At 37.0% G+C, this 23,304-nt stretch overlaps 1 protein-coding gene across 1 annotated transcript in view; it reads left to right on the top strand.

Annotated features, from left to right (window-relative positions):
• Positions 1-19,566, top strand: part of Vps35 (VPS35 retromer complex component) — a 34,637-nt gene extending 15,071 nt beyond the window's left edge. The window contains exons 6-17 of the mRNA XM_055621059.1: positions 709-922; positions 1,377-1,460; positions 2,124-2,233; positions 4,836-4,932; positions 5,035-5,183; positions 7,978-8,185; positions 9,425-9,580; positions 12,633-12,755; positions 15,863-16,042; positions 16,671-16,910; positions 18,061-18,204; positions 18,652-19,566. Coding sequence (XP_055477034.1) covers positions 709-922; positions 1,377-1,460; positions 2,124-2,233; positions 4,836-4,932; positions 5,035-5,183; positions 7,978-8,185; positions 9,425-9,580; positions 12,633-12,755; positions 15,863-16,042; positions 16,671-16,910; positions 18,061-18,204; positions 18,652-18,831 — 1,885 coding nt within the window. The 3' untranslated portion in view covers positions 18,832-19,566. The remainder of the gene's footprint in view (positions 1-708; positions 923-1,376; positions 1,461-2,123; positions 2,234-4,835; positions 4,933-5,034; positions 5,184-7,977; positions 8,186-9,424; positions 9,581-12,632; positions 12,756-15,862; positions 16,043-16,670; positions 16,911-18,060; positions 18,205-18,651) is intronic.
• The last annotated feature ends 3,738 nt before the right edge of the window (positions 19,567-23,304 follow it).

Raw genomic sequence — 23,304 nt, 5'->3', positions numbered from 1 at the left:
AAAAAGTAACTTCCTTGTCTTAGAAGATGTAGAAAAATAAAGTCTTTCTTCACAAAGCTCATATTTAATTTGAAGCCAAAATATGCAACAATAAATCGGCAGTTATTAACAAACCCTAAATGTTAATTTTTGGGGTCTTTTGTATTTATTTTTATTTTTGTTTTTAATCAGTTACCTTTTATGGAAAGATTTAGCTGTAACTGAATTCTTTATGGTGGGAGCTAGGAAGCAGTCATGTCACCACTCATGTTTGAATTCTATGTAGGAAATGCAGTAGCTGAAGACTAATAAGCTGCCAGCAGCATTTAAGCCCTGTGATGCTCCCTTAAAAATACAGGGTGCTCCCAGATTTGCTTGCCACTGTAAGGACCATGCTAATCTCTGTACTGTCTCAATTTTAGCATGTGTGCTGCCAAATTGAGCACATCTTTTTGTATATTAATGAGTTTGTGAAAGGGCAAGTCCACGGAGCTCAGAATAGGGAGCTTGGAAAGTGATCTGCCCCTTGAAATGTACTATGTTCTGCCCTAGTATTTATTTTCTTATGCTAGCATCTGTTCTTGAAATTGAACACTAAGTCAAATGAAGTGAGGTTGAAAGTGGCGCTTTGAAGCATGAGTATTTGTAGAAGTAAGAAGGAAATTAATGGAAAAATAGTAAATTGATCCTGTCTTGTGTGTAAAGATGTTTCTAACTTTTTCTTGGCAGTGAAGAAACGACTGGTGATATCAGTGATTCCATGGATTTTGTACTACTCAACTTTGCAGAAATGAACAAGCTCTGGGTGCGGATGCAGCATCAAGGACATAGCCGAGACAGAGAAAAAAGAGAACGAGAGAGACAAGAACTGAGAATTTTAGTGGGAACAAATTTGGTGCGCCTTAGTCAGTTGGAAGGTGTAAATGTGGAGCGTTACAAACAGGTTCTTTTTTGTTTTCACTTTCTTACATTGTGAGATATAAACTGAAATTTTATCTTAAATATATTTTTGTTAAATTTTAAATTGGAAAATATTTTAAACTTTTTTTTTTTTTACTAAAAATTATCTAGATAAAAGTCTTTTGTGGTTTGGAGATTCAGTATTGTCAAGGTAGCAATCTTTCGAACTCGAACTATACATTCAGTACAGTCCCAGTCGTATCCACCTCTGTATAAACTAAAAACCTGATCCTAAAATATGTGAGAAAGAGCAAAGGACCTATAACCAGTTTGCATATTTAATAACAAGTTAATTTTTAAGGTTGAGCATTGACGTGGATGAGAGCAATACAGAATATGATTTTCAAGTTCAGTGTATTGCTGGAGGAGTAGTTTGGGATTTTCAAAATGATTTTTAACTTAACAGGGTTTTTTTTTTTTTTCTTTGCTATTTTTAGATTGTTTTAACAGGCATTTTGGAGCAAGTTGTGAATTGCAGAGATGCTTTGGCTCAAGAGTATCTCATGGAGTGTATTATTCAGGTAAGTAAGAACATTAATTTCTTAAAAAGACCTTTATTAATTTTCATTGTTTTGAAAAAAAGAAATCTTGGGCCCAGTGTGGAGGCACATGCCTGTAGTATGAACCACTTAAGAGGGTGAAGCCCTGAATTTAAGATCAACCAGGCATTGTGTCTAGAGTATGCCTCAGAAAGAAGAAAAAAAAAATCTTAGGAAAAAAGTTTTTTTCTGAATAAAAAAACCTCCTTTAGAATTTCCACTTCTTAAACTTGCTCTTTGTACTAATAATCTGTTTTGTTTTGTTGTTTTGAAACTGTAGGAAAATAATCTTGAGTTTTCTAGGTCTTACTAGTTGTATGCTGGAAATGGAGTACTTCTGGTTTTGATTTTAATTACCTAAGATTAAATTATTTTTTCTATAAATAAAGTTTTTTAAAAAGATTCATTTATTTATTTTTTATACAGCATTCTGTTTGCATGTGTGCCTGTGCACCAAAAGAGGGCACCAGATGTTAGTGTATAGATGGTTATGAGCCACCATGTGGTTACTGGGAATTGCACTTAGAGCTTTGGAAGAACAGCCAGTGTTTTAACCTCTGAGTCATCTCTCCAGCCCAAATAATGACTTTATATACCATTCATAAGATGGGAATATTTTATGAAGTTTTTTTCTTTGTCTTTTAGGTTTTTCCTGATGAGTTCCATCTTCAGACTTTGAATCCTTTTCTTAGAGCTTGTGCTGAATTACACCAAAATGTAAATGTGAAAAACATAATCATTGCTTTAATTGACAGGTAAGACTGTTCAACACTGGAAGATAAATGCTTTGAAATGTAAATAAGAATCATTGATTTCTGTTATTCCTTTGAGTACTGGTTTTAATGTAATTTTGCTATAAATAATTTAGCATTCAATATTTAGTTAGTGTTTACCTGACTTAAGTGTGAAAGCTTAACTTTTTGAAGGCCTATGGAGGTGATTTTTTTTTTTTCTAAGTTTTTTGATGTATCCCAGGTTGCATCAAACTCACTATGTAATTGAGGATGACCCTAACTCTGATTCTCTTGTCTTTTTTTTTTTTTTTTTTTTTCTCCTTTTTGGTTTTTTGAGACGGGGTTTCTCTGTGTAGCCTTGGCTGTCCTAGACTCTGTGTACCAGGCTGGCCCCAAACTCACAGCAATGCGCCTGCCTCTGCCTCCTATACTGGGATTCCAGGTGATTCTCTTGTCTTAATTCAAATGCTAAGATTAGACATGAGTCACCATACCTGGTTTACAATGAATATCTTCAATCTGTTTAACTGGTATGTATAGACACTATAGTATATAGCTTTCCTTGAACCTTAGAAATCGAAAGAACAAAATTTCTCAGTTATGTAAGTTATCTTTTAGTGGTGACTTTTTTTGATTTAGTTTCTTAAAGTGTCAACAGCATATGATTAAGAATGCTCAAGTAGGGCTGGAGTAGGGCTCAGTGGTTAAGAGCACTGTCTGCTCTTCCAGAGATTCTGAGTTCAATTCCCAGCAACCACCACATAGTGACTCACAACCATCTATACCCTCTACTGCCCTCTTCTGTCGTGCAGGTGCACATGCAGATAGAGCACTGATGTGCATAAAATAAATAAAATCTTAAAAAAAATAAATTAAAAAAAAGAATGCTCAAGTAATCATTCTGCTATCCCATTTTAATAAAGAAGAGTTCTTAAGAATCCCCTTTTTAATAAATCTCCTTATATTAATTAATAAATTAATTTTATTAATTAATTTATTAATTAATAAATTTCTTATAGTCTTTTAGCCATTGGTCTTAGTTGATTTTTTAAAATGTAAAAATTGGGAATAGCTCAGCAATTAAAAGCACATACTACTCCAGAAGATGATCTGAGTTCAGTTCCCAGCACCCACACTAGGTGCCTCACAATTGGCTGAGACTCCAGTTCTAGGGTACCCAACACCCCCTTCTGGATTCCATAGACACTTGCCTTTACACACCTGCATTCTCAGATTTAAAAGTAAAACCTTTTTTTTTTAATGTGTGTGTAGATGTATAAATACATGTATGTATAATGGCTTTTGATAAAGTCTATAGTGAATGACTGCTTGGTAGCCCTGCAACATGATAAATAAATACGTAATCTATCCTGCTTGTGAACATATATCATTATGAAATCAGAAATAACACCAGAGATTTATTTTAGTGCTTTCTGGGCACTCAAGATGTTGAAGTGAGGGGGTGGTGAGTTCTCTGGGTCTTTAAGTAAGAGCTGTGATCAGTGCTGTAGACAATACAGGAGCCAAAAATTTGTATATCATCTCTGACATACAAGGGAATCAAGGGATGGCTGAGCAGACTTTGTACTGCTGTTGTGGGTGACATGGTGATGGCCACAGTTAAGAAAGGCAGACTAGAACTAAGGAAAATGGTACATCCAGCAGTAGTAATTTGACAACGAAAGTCATATGGAATAAAAGATGGTGTGCTTGTTTATTTTGAAGATAATGCAGGGGTCATGTAAACAATAAAGGAGATGAAAGGTTCTGCTACTCAGGTCCGATTACAACGGAGTGTGCAGACTTGTGGCCCAGGATTGCATACAATGTAGGCAGCATTACGTGATTCTCCGGTGCATTTGTAAAATAGTTTCATTAAAATGTCTTTGCTCCAAAACAAAACAAAAAAAAGATTTATTTTAGCAAACATTTTTATTTTTTGTTATGTTTTTAAGCTATCTAAATTATTAGCTTTAAGGTCTAGGAATAATGTGAAGGTCTCCAGGTTGTCCTGGACAGCATACGTTGCTTGCAAGAAAGCTGCTTAACATGATTTTCCTGTGTAGGAATAATGTCATTTGACAATCCCAGTCAGTGGTGGGTTTTTTCTGCATAATAGAATGTGGTTGCAGTTCTGACCTTGACAGATAATCCAACGGACATAATTTTGAGTAGCTTATGATGTAAGTTAACTTCCTTTATTTCTAGTTGTTCTGTATAGTACTGGGAACTGAACTTGAGTTCTCTGCAACAGTAGTAAGTACTTTCTCTTACTATTGAGCTATCTCTACAGCCCCTAAAGATCATTTATTTAATCTGGCTGTGGTAGCACATGACTGTAACTCTAGCACTTGGCTAGTAGAGATAAGAGTACTGTGAATTCTAGGCTAGGCTGTACTACATAAAACAAGTGAATAAATAAACAAAAATGATTGTCATTAGAATAAGGCATCATTAACAAACTTTAGTTAAAAGAAATTGAAAAATATTCATACATTGTTGCTCTTGTTTTAAAAATCATTCTTAATGTTCTAAGAAATAAACTCAGAAAATACAGAAAAGCAATGAAATAATGATCCCTCTGCTCATATCGCTGTGTCTTTTTTTATGTTTTCGTTTTTAGATTAGCTTTATTTGCTCATCGTGAAGATGGACCTGGAATTCCAGCCGAGATTAAACTTTTTGACATATTTTCACAACAGGTGGCTACAGTAATACAGGTTTGTGTAACATTCCCTAAGTTCTCAACTTTGAAACTTCTGTTGGTATATCCTTTTGTAATTGTTTAAAATAAATTAATTTTTATTTTCTAAACATTGCAGTCCAGACAAGACATGCCATCAGAGGATGTTGTATCTTTACAAGTCTCTCTCATTAATCTTGCTATGAAATGTTACCCTGATCGTGTGGACTATGTTGATAAAGTTCTAGAAACAACAGTGGAGATTTTTAATAAGCTTAACCTTGAACAGTAAGTCAAAGTTGTACTTCAAAATTTTTAAACTACATTTATTTATTGAGGAGGGGGTAGAAAATACATGCAGAGGTCAGAGAAAAACTTGCTATAGTTGTTTGTCTCTCCTTCCAGGCGGGTCCTGTGGGTAGAACTCCGGTTGCTAGGCTTAGTGGCAAGTGTCTTGACAGTTGCGCCATCTCAACTACCCCAAAGCTACAACTTTGAAAAAAAATCCTTAGCACTATGTTTGTTTTTCTTTTCTTAGTTGTTGTTTGAAACATTAGTATCTGTTTGAACTATATCTTAGAGTGTCCTGTGTGGTGCTCAACAGGGAGGGAAGTTTTGCAGCTGCTTACTTGGTTGTGTACTATGGTGAAGTAGTGAGTGGCCCGCAAGGCCTGTAAGCAGTCTTCAAAGCTCAGTGTCTCCATTCCTGTGTGAGAATGGGCTATTTTTTGTGTTATTTTGTCTTTACCATTTTATTTTGTGTGTATAAGTGTTTTGTATGTATATGTATGTGCGTGTATATATATTATTATATACCAGCTCCTTGGAACTGGAGTTACAGACAGTAATGAGGCACCATGTGGATGTTGGAAACTAAACTTGCATCTTTTTTAAAAACATCCAGTGCTCATAACCTTTTGACCATCTCTTTAGCCTCAGGAATGAGCCAGTTTTTAAACTAGTAGGGAAACAGCATCAAGCAGTTACTCCCCCATGCCTCTCCCCCTCCCCCAACAGAAAAAAAATATCCTGCAGATGAGTAAATTGTGAAAAATAACAGCACATGTATATTTAGGTTGAAAAATTAGGGATATATATATTTAAAGTATAACAAATTAATTTAAATAGTTTTCTTATTTGAGCCTTGGTTTTGATACTATTAGGGGAAGAATAATGTTCCCTAATGGATGCTTCCTCAGTCATACTGTCCTAAACCTGCGATCCCCCATAGGAATGTCTTTGGACAATTTTTTTTTTTTTTTTTTTTTTTTTAAAGACATAAGATTTCTCTGTGTAGCCTTAGCTGTCCTGAACTCTGTAGACCAGGCTGGCTGCGAACTCAGAACTTAGAGATCTACCTGCCTCTGCCTCTGCCTCCTAGAGTGCTGGGATTAAAGGCGTGCACTGCCACCATCCAGCTTCACTTTGGGCAGTTTTGATGCTATTAACTTTTTTGAAGAGTTGCCTCTTTAGTCCCTCAGTTAGGCTGCCTGCTCTTGTCTAAGTTATTTGTAGTTTTGAGCTGTTAATGTACTATTTATTTTTTTTCTTTTCTGTTTTCCACCCATTGGTTCAAACACATCAGGAAAATTTCTTTTCCCTTTACCACCTTTTATTATGTTTTGTCTTTTAGTCATTCCGGTTTGTGTGTGTGTGTGTGTGTGTGTGTGTGTGAGTGAACTGAAAAATAGTCCCCACCTTTAACAATAAGAGAGAAAATTAAGTAATGTGCCTGTATTCCTCTTACCCCCCCCCCAAAATGAGCTTTAAAGTTAAAGATAATAAAATAACTAGAAATCCCAGTGTCTAAAGGTCTTGTAAATGGTAAAATATCTCTCAACTTCCAGAGAATGCTCTTTTACAAGATTCTTCCTTAAATTCAACTTGTTCTCCCTCAGTCACCAGATACAGATTTTCTTCTGGATGGTTTTTGCATGGATTTTTCTCCTACTTACCTTCCTCATGAATGCATAATACTTGCTGGCTATCCAAGGAATCAAAGTATCCCTTAAAACAATTTTTTGAGAAACACCAAATTGTAGACAGTTACCTTAATTGTCCTTAAACTACTGTTTGCTAACTGGAAGCTATTATCAATAGAACTGTAGTGGATAAAGAAGTATGTATGTTTAAATAGGCATCTTTCCTCCTTTTCATCTGTTTTGGCTTTGTTTTTTGTTTTAAGATAAAATCTTGCCATGTAGCCCAGGCTACATGTTCAGAACTTCCATTATCCTCCTAAGTGCTAGAATTACAGAAGTGGGCCATGCCTGTCTATATTTATCTTGAGAGGAGGTCGCTTTGAAATAGAAGAGATAGAGTATATTATTTTTTCAATTCATTTGATGAGTAAATGAAGATTTTTTTTTTTAACTTTTTATTGGTTATTTCACATCATGCCTCCCAATTTCACTCATCTCTCCCACCTCTCATACTGGCCCTCTACCTTTTCAACCTCCTCCCCTCCCAACAGAGAAAAAAAAATCTCATTGTGAAAGCTGAAGTATGTCACAGTGTGTCCCACAGTGTGTCCATAAGTCTTTGTTTGCAAATGTTCATTGTAATGAGGCCTCTGGCTTCTGCTGCTCCAGTAGTACTGGAACCTCACTGGGACTGCTTTTGAATATCCTGCTGTTGCCCTTTGTCATGAAGATCCTGTAGTATTGGATCTGTAGGACCAGCCCCTTCATGCACTCCAACAGTTCATCAGTGGGGTAGATTTTAGAATCGGTCAATTCAAAGCTCTGGATCTGGGCCTGAGAGGTATCTGAGCTGGTCATTCCACATGCTCCCACACTCTCTAGTTTTTGGGACTGGCTCACCAGCAGCACCTCCCCAACCCCCAGCCCCTACAACCAGGATCAGTTCTACCCTGGTACCCAGGTGAAGTGTATGGCCCACTTTCCCAACTGTTGCAGCTGGTGAGGGATATAACCAGTTCTTCCATTCTCATGACTCTGGGGCCAGCTTTCCCACCCAACATAGATGGTAAATGAAATCTTAGACATGTGAAACAAGTGCTATGTGTTTGTATGAAAGATTAATTTTATTCATGAAAGGGTTGCTGTTTTTCTTTTTGTAGTATTGCTACCAGTAGTGCAGTTTCAAAGGAGCTTACCAGACTTTTGAAGATACCTGTTGATACTTACAACAATATCTTAACAGTCTTAAAATTAAAGCATTTCCACCCACTTTTTGAGTACTTTGACTACGAGTCCAGAAAGAGCATGAGCTGTTATGTGCTTAGTAATGTTCTGGATTATAACACAGAAATCATCTCTCAGGACCAGGTAAGAGAATAGAGATATGCTGTCTTAGGGAAAAGAGGATATGGTTGGTTAGATTTTAGACATTGAGCCCTAGACACTGATGGTAATGGGTAGGCAATATAATAATAAATAGCTTACTTGTTATAGAGGTTAAGAGACTAGAGGTGTATATAGAATTATTAAGTACCTCTGATTTCACCAAAAGGAGAATAAGCACATTGATTAGAGCTTGGTATATCTCTGTTGAGATTTTTGTCCATAAATGCACACATTGACCTGTCAAGTTTCTTTTAAGCGCCTCTGGAACAATCTCCCCCACACCCCCCCCCACACCTTTTTCCAGTTTAAAAAATTCAGTTCAATTATTGCTGCCTGTATGTGAATGGGTGGAGGGTCATCTGGAGTGTGAGCAACCTACCAGTGGCCATACCCCATAGAAAGAAACTCTCCCTCCTTCAGCAGCCAGTATTTGCCAATAGCTCCTCAGCTAGGGATGGATCCTTGGGAACTTCCTCCCTATCCAGTGTAAATGTTGGAATAAATGTTGAATAGCTTGATCTTGGGCAGGCATTCACAGCAGGTTTTTTTGGTTTTGTTTTTGTTTTTTTGCAGTAGTCTTTGACATCTGGCTCTTAAAATCTTTTCCCTCTTCAGTATTTCTTGAGCCATGTCAGGGAGGAGGTGTGATAAAGACATTTTATTTAGATCTTAAATTCCATAGTTATTTATCTTTTACCCTTTGAGTTGTATAACTGCTATACACTGTAAAACAAAGCAAACAAGCAAAAAAAAAAAAACAAAAAAAAAAAAAAAACAGAAAAACATCTTTGATGAGGAAAGAAGAGCTGTAATAATCTATGGGTAGAAGGATAAGTATTTAGAAGGCAGTTTGATACTATGTCCATTTAGCAAAATAATAGTAGGTTCTGTCCTAGGCCTCTTACTTCATAATCCTTGTGTTCTTTGTCAGGTTATAGTACCAGGCATGGTTCCACCCTGTGGAACAAACCTTAAGTCCAAGCAGAAAGCTATTGCTTATTCCCATAACATCTTATTCCACTGTTGTACAGAGGGACTAATCTTGCCAAACTGGTTGTTATTGTAGCTTAAAAGGTTTACAGCTGGGTGAGACTATCATGCCAACTTTTTTACAAAAATCTGAATTATTTTGCTGGTGCTATTCCAAAATGTGTACACTTATAAACTGTTACCTTTTTGTTGATGGTTTCATGCTAATATTTTCTGTTTTCTATGTTGCAGGTAGATTCTATAATGAACTTGGTGTCCACGTTGATTCAGGATCAGCCAGACCAACCTGTAGAAGACCCTGATCCAGAGGACTTTGCTGATGAACAGAGCCTTGTCGGCCGATTCATCCATCTCCTCCGTTCTGATGATCCTGATCAGCAGTACTTGGTATGAGCTTTCTCTTACTATAACCTTTTATCACCCATAATGAGCAAAAAAGTGTTTAAATGGCTTAAGGCAGCTTTTACCTTTAAGGTGTTGAAAAACTTGCTACTGAATTAAAGTTCATAGCCTCCATAGACTAAAGAAAACTTATTTACTTACTTAGTTTTTTTGAGGCATGTTCTTACTGTGGCCAAGTTGGCCTTAAAATCATGATCCTGCTGCCTTAGCTTCCCGAGTGCTGGGGTTTTAGGTATATGACACTGTACCCAGCTGGGGTTTTATTTTTATGTAAATGAGTAAACTGTTGGAGCTTATGAGAAACAAGTCAACTATTTCAGCTTCTTTTGAAAACCTGAGAATTGCAGAAAAGCTTGCCTTCCTTTAGTTAGATATTCCATAATTATTCTGTGTTCTGCTTCTTTTTCAGTAGCATATTGCTTTTAGAATGTTTAGTTGCAGGCTAGAGAGATGGCTCAGTGGTTAAGAGCACTGTCTACTCTTCAAAAGGACCTGGATTCAATTCCCAGCACCTACATGGCAGCTCACAACTGTCTGTACCACCAATTCCAAGGGATCTGACACCTTCACACATAAAATAAAATTAAATAAATTACTAAAAATTAAAAAAAAAGAATGTTTAGTTGCTTACAGTAAACTTCATGAGACAAAGTATATGATAGATGAGAAGGTATGAAGGACTTTAAAGTTTAGTATGCTTTCCCCTTAATATTTTTTCTTATAATCAGACAGAGATTTCTCTTTTATCATAGTCCTCAGTTAATCTTTATAAAATGAAAATTTAAATGTGGCTTAAGTAGTATGTTGCCATCTGATAGTGGATAATCAAGAGGCTGATTTCTTGTAGTAGAGTGATAGCCTTGGATTTGGTTTGGGGAGAGAGTTTTTAAGCACTGTGTGATCAAAACTCTGTGAATTCTGAAGTATTTTAAGTGTGTGTGTGTGTGTGTGTGAGAGAGAGAGAGAATTGCTTTCATTTTCTGTTGCATGCTACTTGTGATAGTATTTGTGGCTGATTGGTTATACTTGTGTGCTTCCATATTAAAGAAATCCACAAGACCCAAATATATCGCATAATGTGTTTTACATATTTACATGTTTATCTCATAAATTCTTTGATTATCCTCTTTAGTGTGCATATTAGCATGTTTATATAGGTGCACCTGAAGGTCAGAGGTCAGCATCAAGTGTCTTCCTCAGGTGCTCTCCATTTTATTTTTTTGGCAGGGTTCCTCAGTGAGCTCCATGGAGTTACCTGCTTCTGCCTTCCCAATGCTGGGATTGCATTCTCACGACTACATCTAGCTTTTTATGTAGATGTTGGGGACCTGAACTTAGGTCCTCATGCTTGTGCAAGAAGCATGTTACTGACTGAACCATCTGTCCAGTTCTTTGGATTTCTTTCTTTCTTTCTTTCTTTCTTTCTTTCTTTCTTTCTTTCTTTCTCTCTCTCTCTCTCTCTTTTTCTTTCTTTCTCTCTTTCTCTTTCTTTCTCTCTTTTTCTTTCTTTCTTTCTCCCTCTTTCTTCTTTCTCTTCTTTCTTTCTTTCTTTCTTTCTCTCTTTCTTTCTTTCTCTTTCTTTCTTTCTTTCTTTCTTTCTTTCTCTCTCTTTCTCTCTCTCTTTCTTTCTCTCTTTCTCTCTTTCTTTCTCTCTTTCTTTCTTTCTCTCTTTCTTTCTCTCTTTCTTTCTTTCTCTCTTTCTTTCTTTCCTTCCTTCCTTCCTTCTTTTTCTTTCTCTCTTTTCCCCCCCGAACCATCCATATATTTGTTTCACAAGGCTCTTTTAAATGTATTGGTATTTTTCTTAATTTAAATGGGCTTAGAAAGTTTGATCTACTTATAAGGATAAAAAAAAATTAAGTTTATAGGAAAAAGTAAAAGATCAGAATTTAGACAACCCCTAACAATTAGAGCATGCTTTATTTAATGCCAGAAAGGTGGCTTCTCTAATTCTAGCCAGCTAGCTAGTCAGGGCATAGGACCCAGTCACTCACTCAGTGATCAGAGTTCGAGAGATACAGATTACATGCCTTAGGTTTAGGGTTTCTGAAGGATAGGGAAGGAAGAAAGGGGAGTTCAGCTGTTTTGCTGAGATAACCTTTTTTTATGGTTTGTTCTGCTTTTTTGTTTGTTTGTTTTTGAGGCTGTAGAACCTGTTACCTCTTTCTGCAACCACAGGGTGTCTGAGGTAGCTACTTTGCTTCTGCAGTTCCCAAATAACTGGCTTCCTGGAGCACTGAGCTCAGTTGAGGGCCTTGGCTTCATGTATGTTTTCTCATAATGGCCAATACTTTCTGAGCACATACCTTGTACAAGGTATTGACTGCACAATTGAAACTGTGCCATTTAATCTTTCCAGCAGTTATAGAAGTATGCTGCCTCATTTCTCAAGTGAAATTTGTACTAAGAGGAGGGCAGTTGTTGAATGAGACTAATTCTTGAGCTATGTAACACAGACATCAGACATCTATTTACTCCTGTAGGGAACACATGACAGACCCAAATAATGATTCTGCCAATGTCCAATTTAGCTAACCAGTGAATTTATTGGGAGTGCTTTCAGGAGTATGGGCAGTGGAAGGGTAGGGTTGCTCACAGGAACAGGGCAGTCTCAAAGGCAGTGGCATAACTGAAGGGAGGGGCCTTTGTTAGTCTGTAAGTGTCGGCTATCTGGCACTTGTAAGGTTATTTACTTCCTGAATCTTAGGAGCTTCCCTCCAGGATGGAATGTTTCAACAGATTTCCTATATAGCAGCAATAAAGAATAGAGAATACTAGAATCTGCTTTTACATGTGAGTCTGATTTGCTTTGTCAGCCTGCATTCTTTATCAACAAAGTATAGTTTGTACACGTGAAAAAAAAAAAAAACATTTATCTGCTCTTGACTACTTACCTAAGGCTAGTTATACAACCTTACTCCTGTCAAATGTGTAACTCAGTGAAACTGCTCTCACAAAATGGGGATTAGAACTACCATGTAATTTTGTAAACAACTAATTATAGTGTGGAAAAATAATTTCTAAATTTTTTTGTCAGATTTTGAATACGGCACGAAAACATTTTGGAGCTGGTGGAAATCAACGGATTCGTTTCACACTGCCACCTTTGGTATTTGCAGCTTACCAGTTGGCTTTTCGATACAAAGAGAATTCTCAAGTGGTGGGTGTACTTTGAGATATGTCACTGTATTTTTCCTTTTTTCTTACTGTATCTTTTAAGTGGTAGAAAAGCTCAGGTACACACAAAAATAAGTGATAATGGTATCAGATCCCATTTTCAGGAACTCCTGATTCATTCACTACTCACCCTTTGCTGTTCTAACTGACACTGGTGATCCACATACTAGCTGAGAAATCACATAACAGCGCTTGGAAATATGCAGCCAAATTAGTTGGAGTTGATACTAAACCTTTTCCTTAGGGTCTAAATAAGTTTAACTTTGCCTAGTGATAAGGTCCATTTCTCAGAAAAGCTTGCAATTGAATAATGTTATGAACTGTGTACAACTTCTCTGTGAGTTTATTTCTTTAAAGCAGAATCATGGCTGTGTTCAGTGGCATAATTTTTAAGAAATTTCATATACATAAAAGTTGAACATCCAGGTTTATGTTAGGAATAAAGCTCAGTAAACTTAATTTTCTAATAATTTTAACAACTTTTATTACTTATTTTTTGTTTTTTTATTACTTTTTTTCTTACTAGCTTGCATACCAGGTTTTTGTTAAGATAGCCTCTGTCCTGTTTTCTAGCACTTTATGACTAGATATTTGCCTGTACAACAATAAAAGTAGTCATATTATGAAGCTATAATGATCAAAATGGTATCACACTAATAGAAATACATGTAAACAGATCAGTGCAACTGAGGTGTGAGGACCTTTTGTTTGTTTGTTTTGTTTTGTTTGTTTGGTTTTGGTTTTTCAAAATAAGGTTTCTCTGTGTGGATCATGCTAGCCTTAAACCCAGATCTGCTTGCCCGCCTTTTCCTCCCAAGTGCCGGGGATTAAAGAGGTATGCCACCAAGGCCCAGCTAATTCAATGTCAGAAACACAAGGGGAAAGGGACAGTTTTTAATAAATGGGCATAGGAAACCTGGATGTCCACTTATAACAGAATGGAATTGGATCTTTATCTGGTAACACACACAAAAATGAACTCAGTGGATTAAGGAACCAAACCTTGGTCTTGTCATTGATTTTTCTTTTTTTTAAGGTGGGAATACTAAAAACATAGGCAACAAAAGCAAAAGTAGGCAGTTTGTATAAAACTAAAAAGTTTTGCACAGCAAAGGAAACAACAGTACAATGTGAGAGTATATGAAATGGAAACAAAATTTGTAAAGAATACATTTGGTAAGGGATTAGATCCAAAACAAGGAACCCTGAGCTGGAGAAATGGCTCAGTGGTTAAAAGTGCTTATTGATATTGCAGAATTCCTGGGTTTGATAACTAGAATCCACATGGTAGCTTAAAATTATCTTTAACTCCAGTTTTGAGTTATCTGTCATCTCCTTCTGACCTCCATGAGCACCAAGCATGTAAACAATATACTTACATACATGCAAACAAAGCAGTTATATACACAAAATAAAATCTAACACCCTATAAGACAAAATAAAGAACTCAGTTCAGTAGTAAGAAAATAAATAACTTGATCTAAAAACGGGCAAAGGAAGCCAGCCTGGGCTACAGAATGAAATTCTGTCTCCAAAAACAACAAATAAACAAAAAGGACAAAGGACCTGAGTATAAATTTTTCTAAGCACATACAGATGACAGATGGGTCTCAGAAAAGATGCTAACTATCATTAATCATAGAGGAAATGCAAGAAAATGTGGCAGGCACCATCCCGACAAAGTGACACAGTGCAAGAAGACAAGGACTATCTTCTTGTAGCCCAGGGAAATAGGCGTTATGACAGGAAGCAGTGGCTATGGGTGGCATACTAAGTTTGTTTTCTGCAAAAAGGCTAAAACTACAAAGAAGACTGTGCTCAGACTCGAGTGTGTTGAGTCCAAATGCAGATCTAAGAAAATGCGGGCTATTAAGAGATGCAAACATTTTGAAGTGGGTGGCAATAAGAAGAGAAAGGGTCAAGTGATCCAGTTCTAAAGAGATTTTGTTATGAAGACAATAAAAACATGAGCTTATTCACCTCAAAAAATTAAAAAAGAATAATATAATAGTGGTAGAAATGTGAACTACTACTACATTTTTAGTAAACTGCCAATGTGTAACTCTAGTGTTAAATTACACTTTAGTGTAATTCCTCTTCTAAGATTTTACACTAAGAAATAATCAGGGAAGTTTTTTAAACTTAGTTACATTTTTTGTTATTGTGTGTATGATTGATTGGAGCACCCTCATGCTATTGGTGCATGTGGAGAGTGAACAACAGTTTAGGGAGTCACTTCTTTCCCTCTGCCTTATAGTTTTCCAGGATTGAGCTCAGCTTGTCTAACTTGTATGGCAAGTGCTTTTACTTTCTGAGCATAGCATTGGGCACAATATTAGGATCTTAATAAAGCTTTGTATATACTGACCATTCGGCATGTTTTTTGCAGATGCTTTCTAAAGGGGAACAGTGTATTCAATTATATTATAAATTAGTTGATGGAATATTTTTGTTAAAATAATATTAAATAATATTATTTATTATTAATTATTATTACTATTTATTATTATTTACTATTATAGGGGAGGAGGGGAGATATAGGAGAATACAAAGTGAATAAACTAATTAAATAAACTGTAATTAATAAATAATAAAAAAGATTTATTTAAAAAAATAAAGTCAAAACTTATTTTGACAAGAAGTTGCATAAAAATTGTTTGTAGTATGAATCCAATTTTGACATTTTTTTCCAGCAATCTGCTTTAAAGCCAATAAAACACAAAACTATACGCAGATATCTCTGCTATATTTACATAGAAAAAAAGTGGACAGGAAGACTTTAGCAACTATATTACCAGGATTTTATTTTCTAAATTATCTTGTGTTATTTTCCTCAACTTACGGATGTGTTGTTTTTCTGATGAGAAAAATACATAGATCTCTATAAATTACAGAAGCAGAATCTTTAGATGGGTTTAGGTTTTAAGGAAACATCCTGCTTGGTTTACATCTATGTTCCATAAATGACGGAGAAGAAAAATGAACAAAAAACTGAACTCAACTTCAGTCTTTTGCTTAGAGCCTTTATTAGCAATTTTAAGTAAAATGAACAAATTACTCTTGAACTTGATAATGTTTTTCCTTTTTCAGGATGATAAGTGGGAAAAGAAATGCCAGAAGATTTTTTCATTTGCTCACCAGACTATTAGTGCTTTGATCAAAGCTGAGCTGGCTGAATTGCCACTGAGACTTTTTCTTCAAGGAGCACTAGCTGCTGGAGAAATTGGCTTTGAAAATCATGAAACAGTAGCATATGAATTTATGTCCCAGGTAAGCTTTGTCTTCCTTCTTTGGTCTAGTTTGTTGGGTTCAGTCACTGGTCCATTAGTTTTGAGGTAATGCATTTGGTGTTACTAGTTTACTTTTTTTTTTTTTTTTTTGAAGGTCACACTGTGTAGACCTGGCTGATCTAGACCTCAGAGAGACTCACCTGCCTCCGCCTCATAAATGCTGGGGTTAAAGGTGTCCGTGTCTATGTCTGTCCCTCTTCTTTATCTTTTAATATGTAACTAGCACTATCTGACCACGTGGGAACCTTTTCATATGGTAGTCATATGTAGTGCCTGTGTAGAGCAATAAAATTGTTGAGTTGCTAGGAACAGAAGAAATCCAAGATTTACTGGTGGGTAGTGGTGAAAATGTTTCAAGAACAAAACGTTCCTGTGGTTGGTTCAGTTGAGGAGTGTCAGCTCAACAAAGTTGTAATAGGTTTCTTACTTGCAACCTGTTAGCAGCCTCCCATCTTGGCTGTAGCTTATGCCTCTTCACTGGAAGGTACAGCTTATGCCTTTTACTGATGTGAAAGTACTCAGACCATCTCACAGGATGGGGTTTGGAAGAACTTAGGAAAGTGCTCCTGTTGATGATTCCTGAGTATTCTTTGTTCTATGTCTACCAGGCATTTTCTCTATATGAAGATGAAATCAGTGATTCTAAAGCACAGCTGGCTGCTATCACGTTGATCATTGGTACATTTGAGAGGATGAAGTGCTTCAGTGAAGAGAATCATGAACCCTTGAGAACTCAGTGTGCCCTTGCTGCATCAAAACTTCTGAAAAAACCAGATCAAGGCCGAGCTGTAAGCACATGCGCACATCTCTTTTGGTCTGGCCGAAACACAGACAAAAACGGGGAGGAGGTAAGGTTACAGGAGATAGAATTGATAACAGGTATTGGTCACTTTGGCATTGTGCTTTGGAAGTGAAACATTGGGTGCTTGGAAATCTGACAAAGACAATTGCTTTGCTTCACTGGAAGAAATGAATGGGTCATGTTGTTAGCATCTCACTCTGTGGTAAAGGGTCTACTTTTAAACGGATATGTTTACAGCAATTTGTGTAGATGGCTCTTGCCTTGTTGTAGGTTCTTCGTTCTTCCACCCTTTCAACCTCCTAAGACTAGATAGGAGCGAAAAGAAGGATAGAGGGAAAGGGGGTGACATTGTTAGACAACTATGTGGCTTTCGAGTTCCTTGGGGCAGGTTTGAACTTTTAGTCAGGATATCCAATTATTATTTCTTTTTCTTCCTCCTCCTTTTCTTCTTTTTCTTCCCCTCCTTGTTTTTCTTCTCCTCCTCCTCCTCCTCCTACTTCTCCTCCTCTTTCTTCTTCTCCTTCTCCTGCTGCTCCTTCTTCTTCCTTCTTTTTTGTACACAACTACTTAACAAACCAAAATCAACAATAATCAACTAACAACAACCCTGTCTCTCAGGGCCCTAGTATTTATATACCCTCTCAAAAGTCCCCAGAATTTCAAATGTCATACAATCACAGAAGCTGTCTGCAGTTGGCAAAATCATACCCCTGTATGACACAAATCATAGCCAGCTGCTGTAGACAATCTGAAGCAGCTACACATCCCACACCTGCGATTAACATGAAAACATATTCTTATATTTCTGTGTTTTTTAAGAAACCGAAATTCCAAAATTGTCACTACAATTTATTTACTACTAGCTGTAATTATCTTTTCATTTGTTTGTTTTGAGATGGGGGTCTCTGTATGTAGTTTTGGCTGTCCTGGAACTCTTTCTGTAGAGTAGGCTGGCCTCTTGAACTGAGTTCGAACTACCTGCCTCTACCTCCTGCGTGCTGAGGTTAAATTAGGTATGTGCTACTATACCTCACACCAGTTCTGTTTTTAAATGCACTCTTTGTGTTAGGGTTTTGTTTTGTTGTGTTCCTTTTCAACATAAAAGAGCCTTACGGTGTTATGTTTCTTTGATGGTAAGAAAATGGGATATTTCTTGTTCATGAATCCTTTTAATATTTTCCCGCCCTTTATTTTAGCTTCATGGAGGTAAAAGGGTCATGGAATGCCTAAAGAAGGCTCTAAAAATAGCAAATCAGTGCATGGATCCCTCTCTACAAGTTCAGCTTTTTATAGAGATTTTGAACAGGTACATCTATTTCTATGAAAAAGAAAATGATGCGGTAAGTAAATAGTTTTCTCTTTCTGTAGATTTTATAATTTGTTTAATTTGACTTTGCTTAGTATACCTGAAATCTTTTTCCATTCTCCAGAACCCTTTTCTGTCTGCGCAGACTGTGCAATTAAAAGAAGAAAAAAGAATACACATTGCCAACTTGTGTAGCAGTTCCCAGTTCCTAAGTGTATTGTCCATTTGTAGCATTATAGTATTCAGTAGATTTTTAGGTTAAATATACTTTTGGGGTTTTTTGTTGTTGCTGTTGTTTGTTTTTGCTGGTTTATATTACTCTGTTTTGAGTTTTTTACAATTCTTATTTTTAGGGAATCCTATTCTCATCTCTTTTTCATAATTATTCAGGCATTTGATGAAAGTAATACAAGTTCCTAAAACCAGAGCTACTAAGTTTTCTTTTGTGATACATGTCTTCAACACAATTATTCTCTTTTAGGTAACAATTCAGGTCTTGAACCAACTTATTCAAAAAATTCGAGAAGATCTCCCAAATCTTGAGTCCAGTGAAGAAACAGAACAAATTAACAAGCATTTTCACAACACGTTGGAGCATTTGCGCTCAAGGCGGGAATCACCGGAGTCTGAGGGGCCAATCTATGAAGGTCTCGTCCTTTAAAAGAAGACAGCTCAGCACTCCTTTCTACACATCAGAAAGGGCTTAACTAGGTCTCCCTTCCATAGATTGTGCCTTTCAGAAAAGCTGAGGTAGGTTTCCCATTCCTTACCTGTGATGTGTTTACCCAGCACCTCCAGACACCTTCAGGACCTTAACTCACTTCATACTTGTTTAAGTCTGTCTGATCACCCCAAGTAGCATGACTGATCTGCTCTTTAAATTCCTTGTGATCTGTGAAAATTGAAAGCAAAACCCACTTATCCTGGCTACTAATGGAGCTCTCCTTTCTTTTATTTTGTTGCATTGTTGATTGTGTATTTTCTTCATTAATGGGGGATACTAACCCAAACATATTTGTTTATTTGTTCTCTGGTCCTGTCTGAGAGTACTTTAGAGGACAGGAGTACTGTGCGTGAGATTCAGTTTGGGCTTTCCCTGAATGCAAGATAAAGCCTATGTGTAACATATTCCCTACAACTAGAATATATTAATGCATGTTGAAGAATTTTAAAGCACCATGGTCAGAAGCAGAAGCTATATTTTGCATATTTGGACTCAGCTATCCATTAAGAACTATGTCATCCTCTGGACACATCAAAGTAATTTGATTCTATAAAATAGAAATTTTGTGACTTAATGTAATTTATGTATAACCTCCACTACTGTAAATTTATGTGAAACGCATCACAATTACAACTTTTTCATCAGTGAAATAATAAAAGTTGCTGTTAACAATTTTGGATTTTTTTTGTTTGTTTTATTTACAATTGAAGAGAACAGTGGATCACCTGTGGAGTGCCATGAAGTTTCATGTGCTTATGGAATTCTCTTATTTAACTCTAGTTTTAAGCACTTAGTAAATGAGGTTCTATCTGTTATTTCAGACATTTATAGCTAATTGCCTTCTTTGAATCACAACTGCTTTTTTTAGGACATGATGAGTTACCGTATCATCCCTAAAAGCTCTCTACCTGTGTAGTTAACCATTGTGTAACAAATACTCCTGGAATTGCCTAAAAACACTCAACTTCACCATTGTCTGGTATAGGCAGTGGAGGAAGGCCTGAGTGAGTGAAGTTCTGAGTGAATATATATTTAGCTGACATAGGGACCCCAGTGCCTCATCTCCACAAGAGTAGTAAAGCCTTATTCTGGGTAATGCTCAAGAGGAATAGCAAATCTTTCTTCTAGGATCTTGAGTGTTTGTGAACAATTCCAGTTGAAGCTTCCTCTTCCTTGGTGTTTGTTTCTTCACGTACAAGACCTCCTCCCTCCCCTCTGTGCTGTACCTAATAAACACTGTGAGGTTTTAGGTTGCTTGGGCTGTTAGTCTACCCCTCTTGGCCCCAGCTTTCCTGTACCTGTTTCTGTCTGTCTTTTCTTTATTTCCTCACAACCCCTTGTCAAGGTTTCAGGACCCAAGTTTGTGTGTTGTGGTAGTCTGGATCAGGAATTTGGGAACCCCTTAGCTTGGGTTCTAGGTTGGCATGTTTTATCACATCTTTGGTTGCTGCCATCTGAAGATTTGGTTATGACTGACAGAATTCTGAGTATTCTTCCATGATTGTTAGCTGGAGGTTTTAGTTCCTGTTCCATGGCCCTTTCCACATGTAGCTTATGGGTCTTTCTAGCATGACAGCTGGCTCTTCCAGGATAAACCTCAGAAAGAGGAAGGGGAGTACCACAATACTGTGTGATAACCTGATCTTGGAACTGTTCCAACTTTTGTTTATCTTTAGATAGGTTTTCCTTCTCTAGCACAAGCTGTCTTCAAACTTCTGACTCTGCATCTTCCTCCTCAGTATTGGGATTACAGGCCTTTTCTACTGTCAGCCTCTGATGTTTTTTTAAAGAATATTTTTAAATTACGCTTTGGGGATTTTATAGAAGTATATAATGCATACAATATATCTTTTTGTTTGTTTGCTTGTTTGTTGAAACAGCATTTCTCTCTAGCCCTGGCTGTCCTGGAACTAGCTCTGTAGACAAGGGTGGCCTCAAACTCACGGAGATCCACTTGCCTTCTAGTACTAGGATTAAAGGCGTGTGCTGCTGCTGCCACCACCACCACGACCACCACCACCACCACATGGCAAGGCTAAAATGTATCATAAGCGTGCGAGAACGCATGCACGCACAACACACACTTATTCCTCTTCCTGTCTTCTTTTTTTATTTTTAACTCCAAATAAGCCACTCAGTGGTGAGTGTTCATGGGATGAAACCATCTTCCCGAGCAAAGGTGACTTTCTAGTACCTACAACCTGGAAGAAAAGTACCACTGTCCCCGGGAACCATCAACCAACTGCCAACAGCTCCTCAGTTAGGGTTGGGGCCTCATGAGCCCTGCTGTCCTTGGAATGCTGACTAGCTTGGTGTTTCACAGTAACTGTTGGTGTGAGTTCATGAGTACAGTTCCATGTCACTTACTGAGAAGATAATACATCACATCCTCCAACTCTTGACATTCTTCCCATCGCCTTTTCTGCAGTGTTTCTGCAATGTTGAGGGGTCTGATGTAGAAAGTTGATGGAGATGTCTCACTCAGCACTTTGACCACTTACAAATTTGTGTTGATGTTTTTCCACCATAGAAAAGCTGCTGTGACCAGAGGTGAGAGCAGCATTAATCTGAGTATAAGTACAAACATTTGGAAGGCAGTTACCAGTGTGTCACATAGCAAAACAACAGATAGGAGATTTTTAAATTACTGCTTCAGCTTCTCATTACAGATCTGTTTATTACTTACTAAATCTTGGTTTAACTTCGGTAGATTTATATACATTAGAAATTCATCCATTCTGTTTCAATTTTCCATATATATATATATCTCAAAACATTAATTAGTATGTTTTTATCTACTTGTGATTCTATTTGCAGGGAGGGGTTAACATGTTGACATAGGGTCTCTTTAGGTAACCCTAGCTATCCTAGAACTCATTAGGCAAGACTGGCATTGAACTCACAGAGATCCACCTGCTTCTGCCTCCTGAGTTCTTGGATGAATGGTGTGTGCCACCATGCTTGGCCCTGTGATCCTAATTTTATAGACATTTTTAGATTAAAATCTGATTATACCATTTTCATTCACACTGTTTTGTTCCTCAAATTTCTAACATGCCGTACTTCCTCTGAAACTCTGTGGGTATAAGGATAACTATTCAGAATGCAGTTAGAAATTGTGTGGGTCAAGTAAAGTGGCAGTAGTAGCTTCTCCTCCAAGATCTATGACTTCACTATTCCTGAGTAGCTAGCTAGGTTTCTCTCTTGCTGAGCAGGCCGTAAGTCCAATTAGACAGCTACTGGTTACAACTTAAATGAGAGCCACGATAGCACTCGCAAGGACATCTTACCATGCTGGTCATTATTGTTCAAAGGCATCACTGCTGGATAGGACTACAGATTGCTTCCCTCCCTTGGCAGTTTTCATAGTACTTTCTGGTTCTGCAGGAAGAAAGCTTTCAGGTTAGATCCCATTCAAATCATCCAGTCCTTTGTCTTAGTATCTGTTGTCTTCAGCAATAGGGTACCTTCAGCCTCTGGGAGACAACCAAGGGCAACAGCAATAGCCTGTTATTTTAGGACTCACTTAGACTACACTGACCAATAACTAAAATGGAGGTTTCTACTGTCTGATACTGGCATTTTTTGTTAAATAGTTCATGGCTCTTGTGAGGAGCATTGTCAGCCCAAGTGGTATAACTTAAGATTGTGTGTATGCACACACGTGCATACAGTACACTTATATGTATTATATATAATTATAGGTAAATACAAAATGATGTTCTTTGAGACTTTATCAAATAAGCAGGGTTACCTGAACATTTTCTAGTTCTATACATTTACTTTCAAATTTCATTTCCTTACAGCTGAATAGTATTCCATTGTATATATGTACTGCATTTTTATTTTCCACTCATCAAAAAGACATTTAAGGGGTTGGGGATTTAGCTCAGTAGTAGTAGGGCGCAAGGCCCTGGGTTCAGTCCTCAGCTCTGGGGGAAAAAAAAAAAGACATTTAAGTTGTTTTTATTTGCTGGGCATTGTGAATAGGGTGTCAGTGACTATTGTTAAGTGAATGTCTGTGCAGTAGGGTGTCTGTCAAATCTTTTGGCCATATGCAAGGAGTGGTATAGCTGGTAATATGGTAGAATTTTTTCAGCTCTTTGAGAATTTGGATTTGAGGAACATGGGTTTCCCATGTTTGCATTCCCACCAAAGGTAAATTAAAGTTCTTTTTCCCATGTTCTTCCCAGCATTTGTTATCAGTTGTTTTGTTTGATCTTAGTCATTCTGACTATGATGAGATGAGATTTCAAAGTTGTTTTAATTTGCATTTAACTGCTAAAAACGATAAACACTTTGTGATGTATTTTTTAACCATTTTTATTTCTTCTCTTGAGAACTCTTCATATCCCTAGCCCCATTGTAGGCCTAGATTTTTCACCAAACCTATTTATTTAGGGTTCTTAA

Source organism: Psammomys obesus, unplaced genomic scaffold, assembly GCF_907164565.1.
Source record: "Psammomys obesus unplaced genomic scaffold, mPsaObe1.curated_primary_1811, whole genome shotgun sequence".
Classification (NCBI taxonomy): Eukaryota; Metazoa; Chordata; class Mammalia; order Rodentia; family Muridae; genus Psammomys; species Psammomys obesus.
This window is presented reverse-complemented; position numbering and strand designations above follow the sequence as displayed.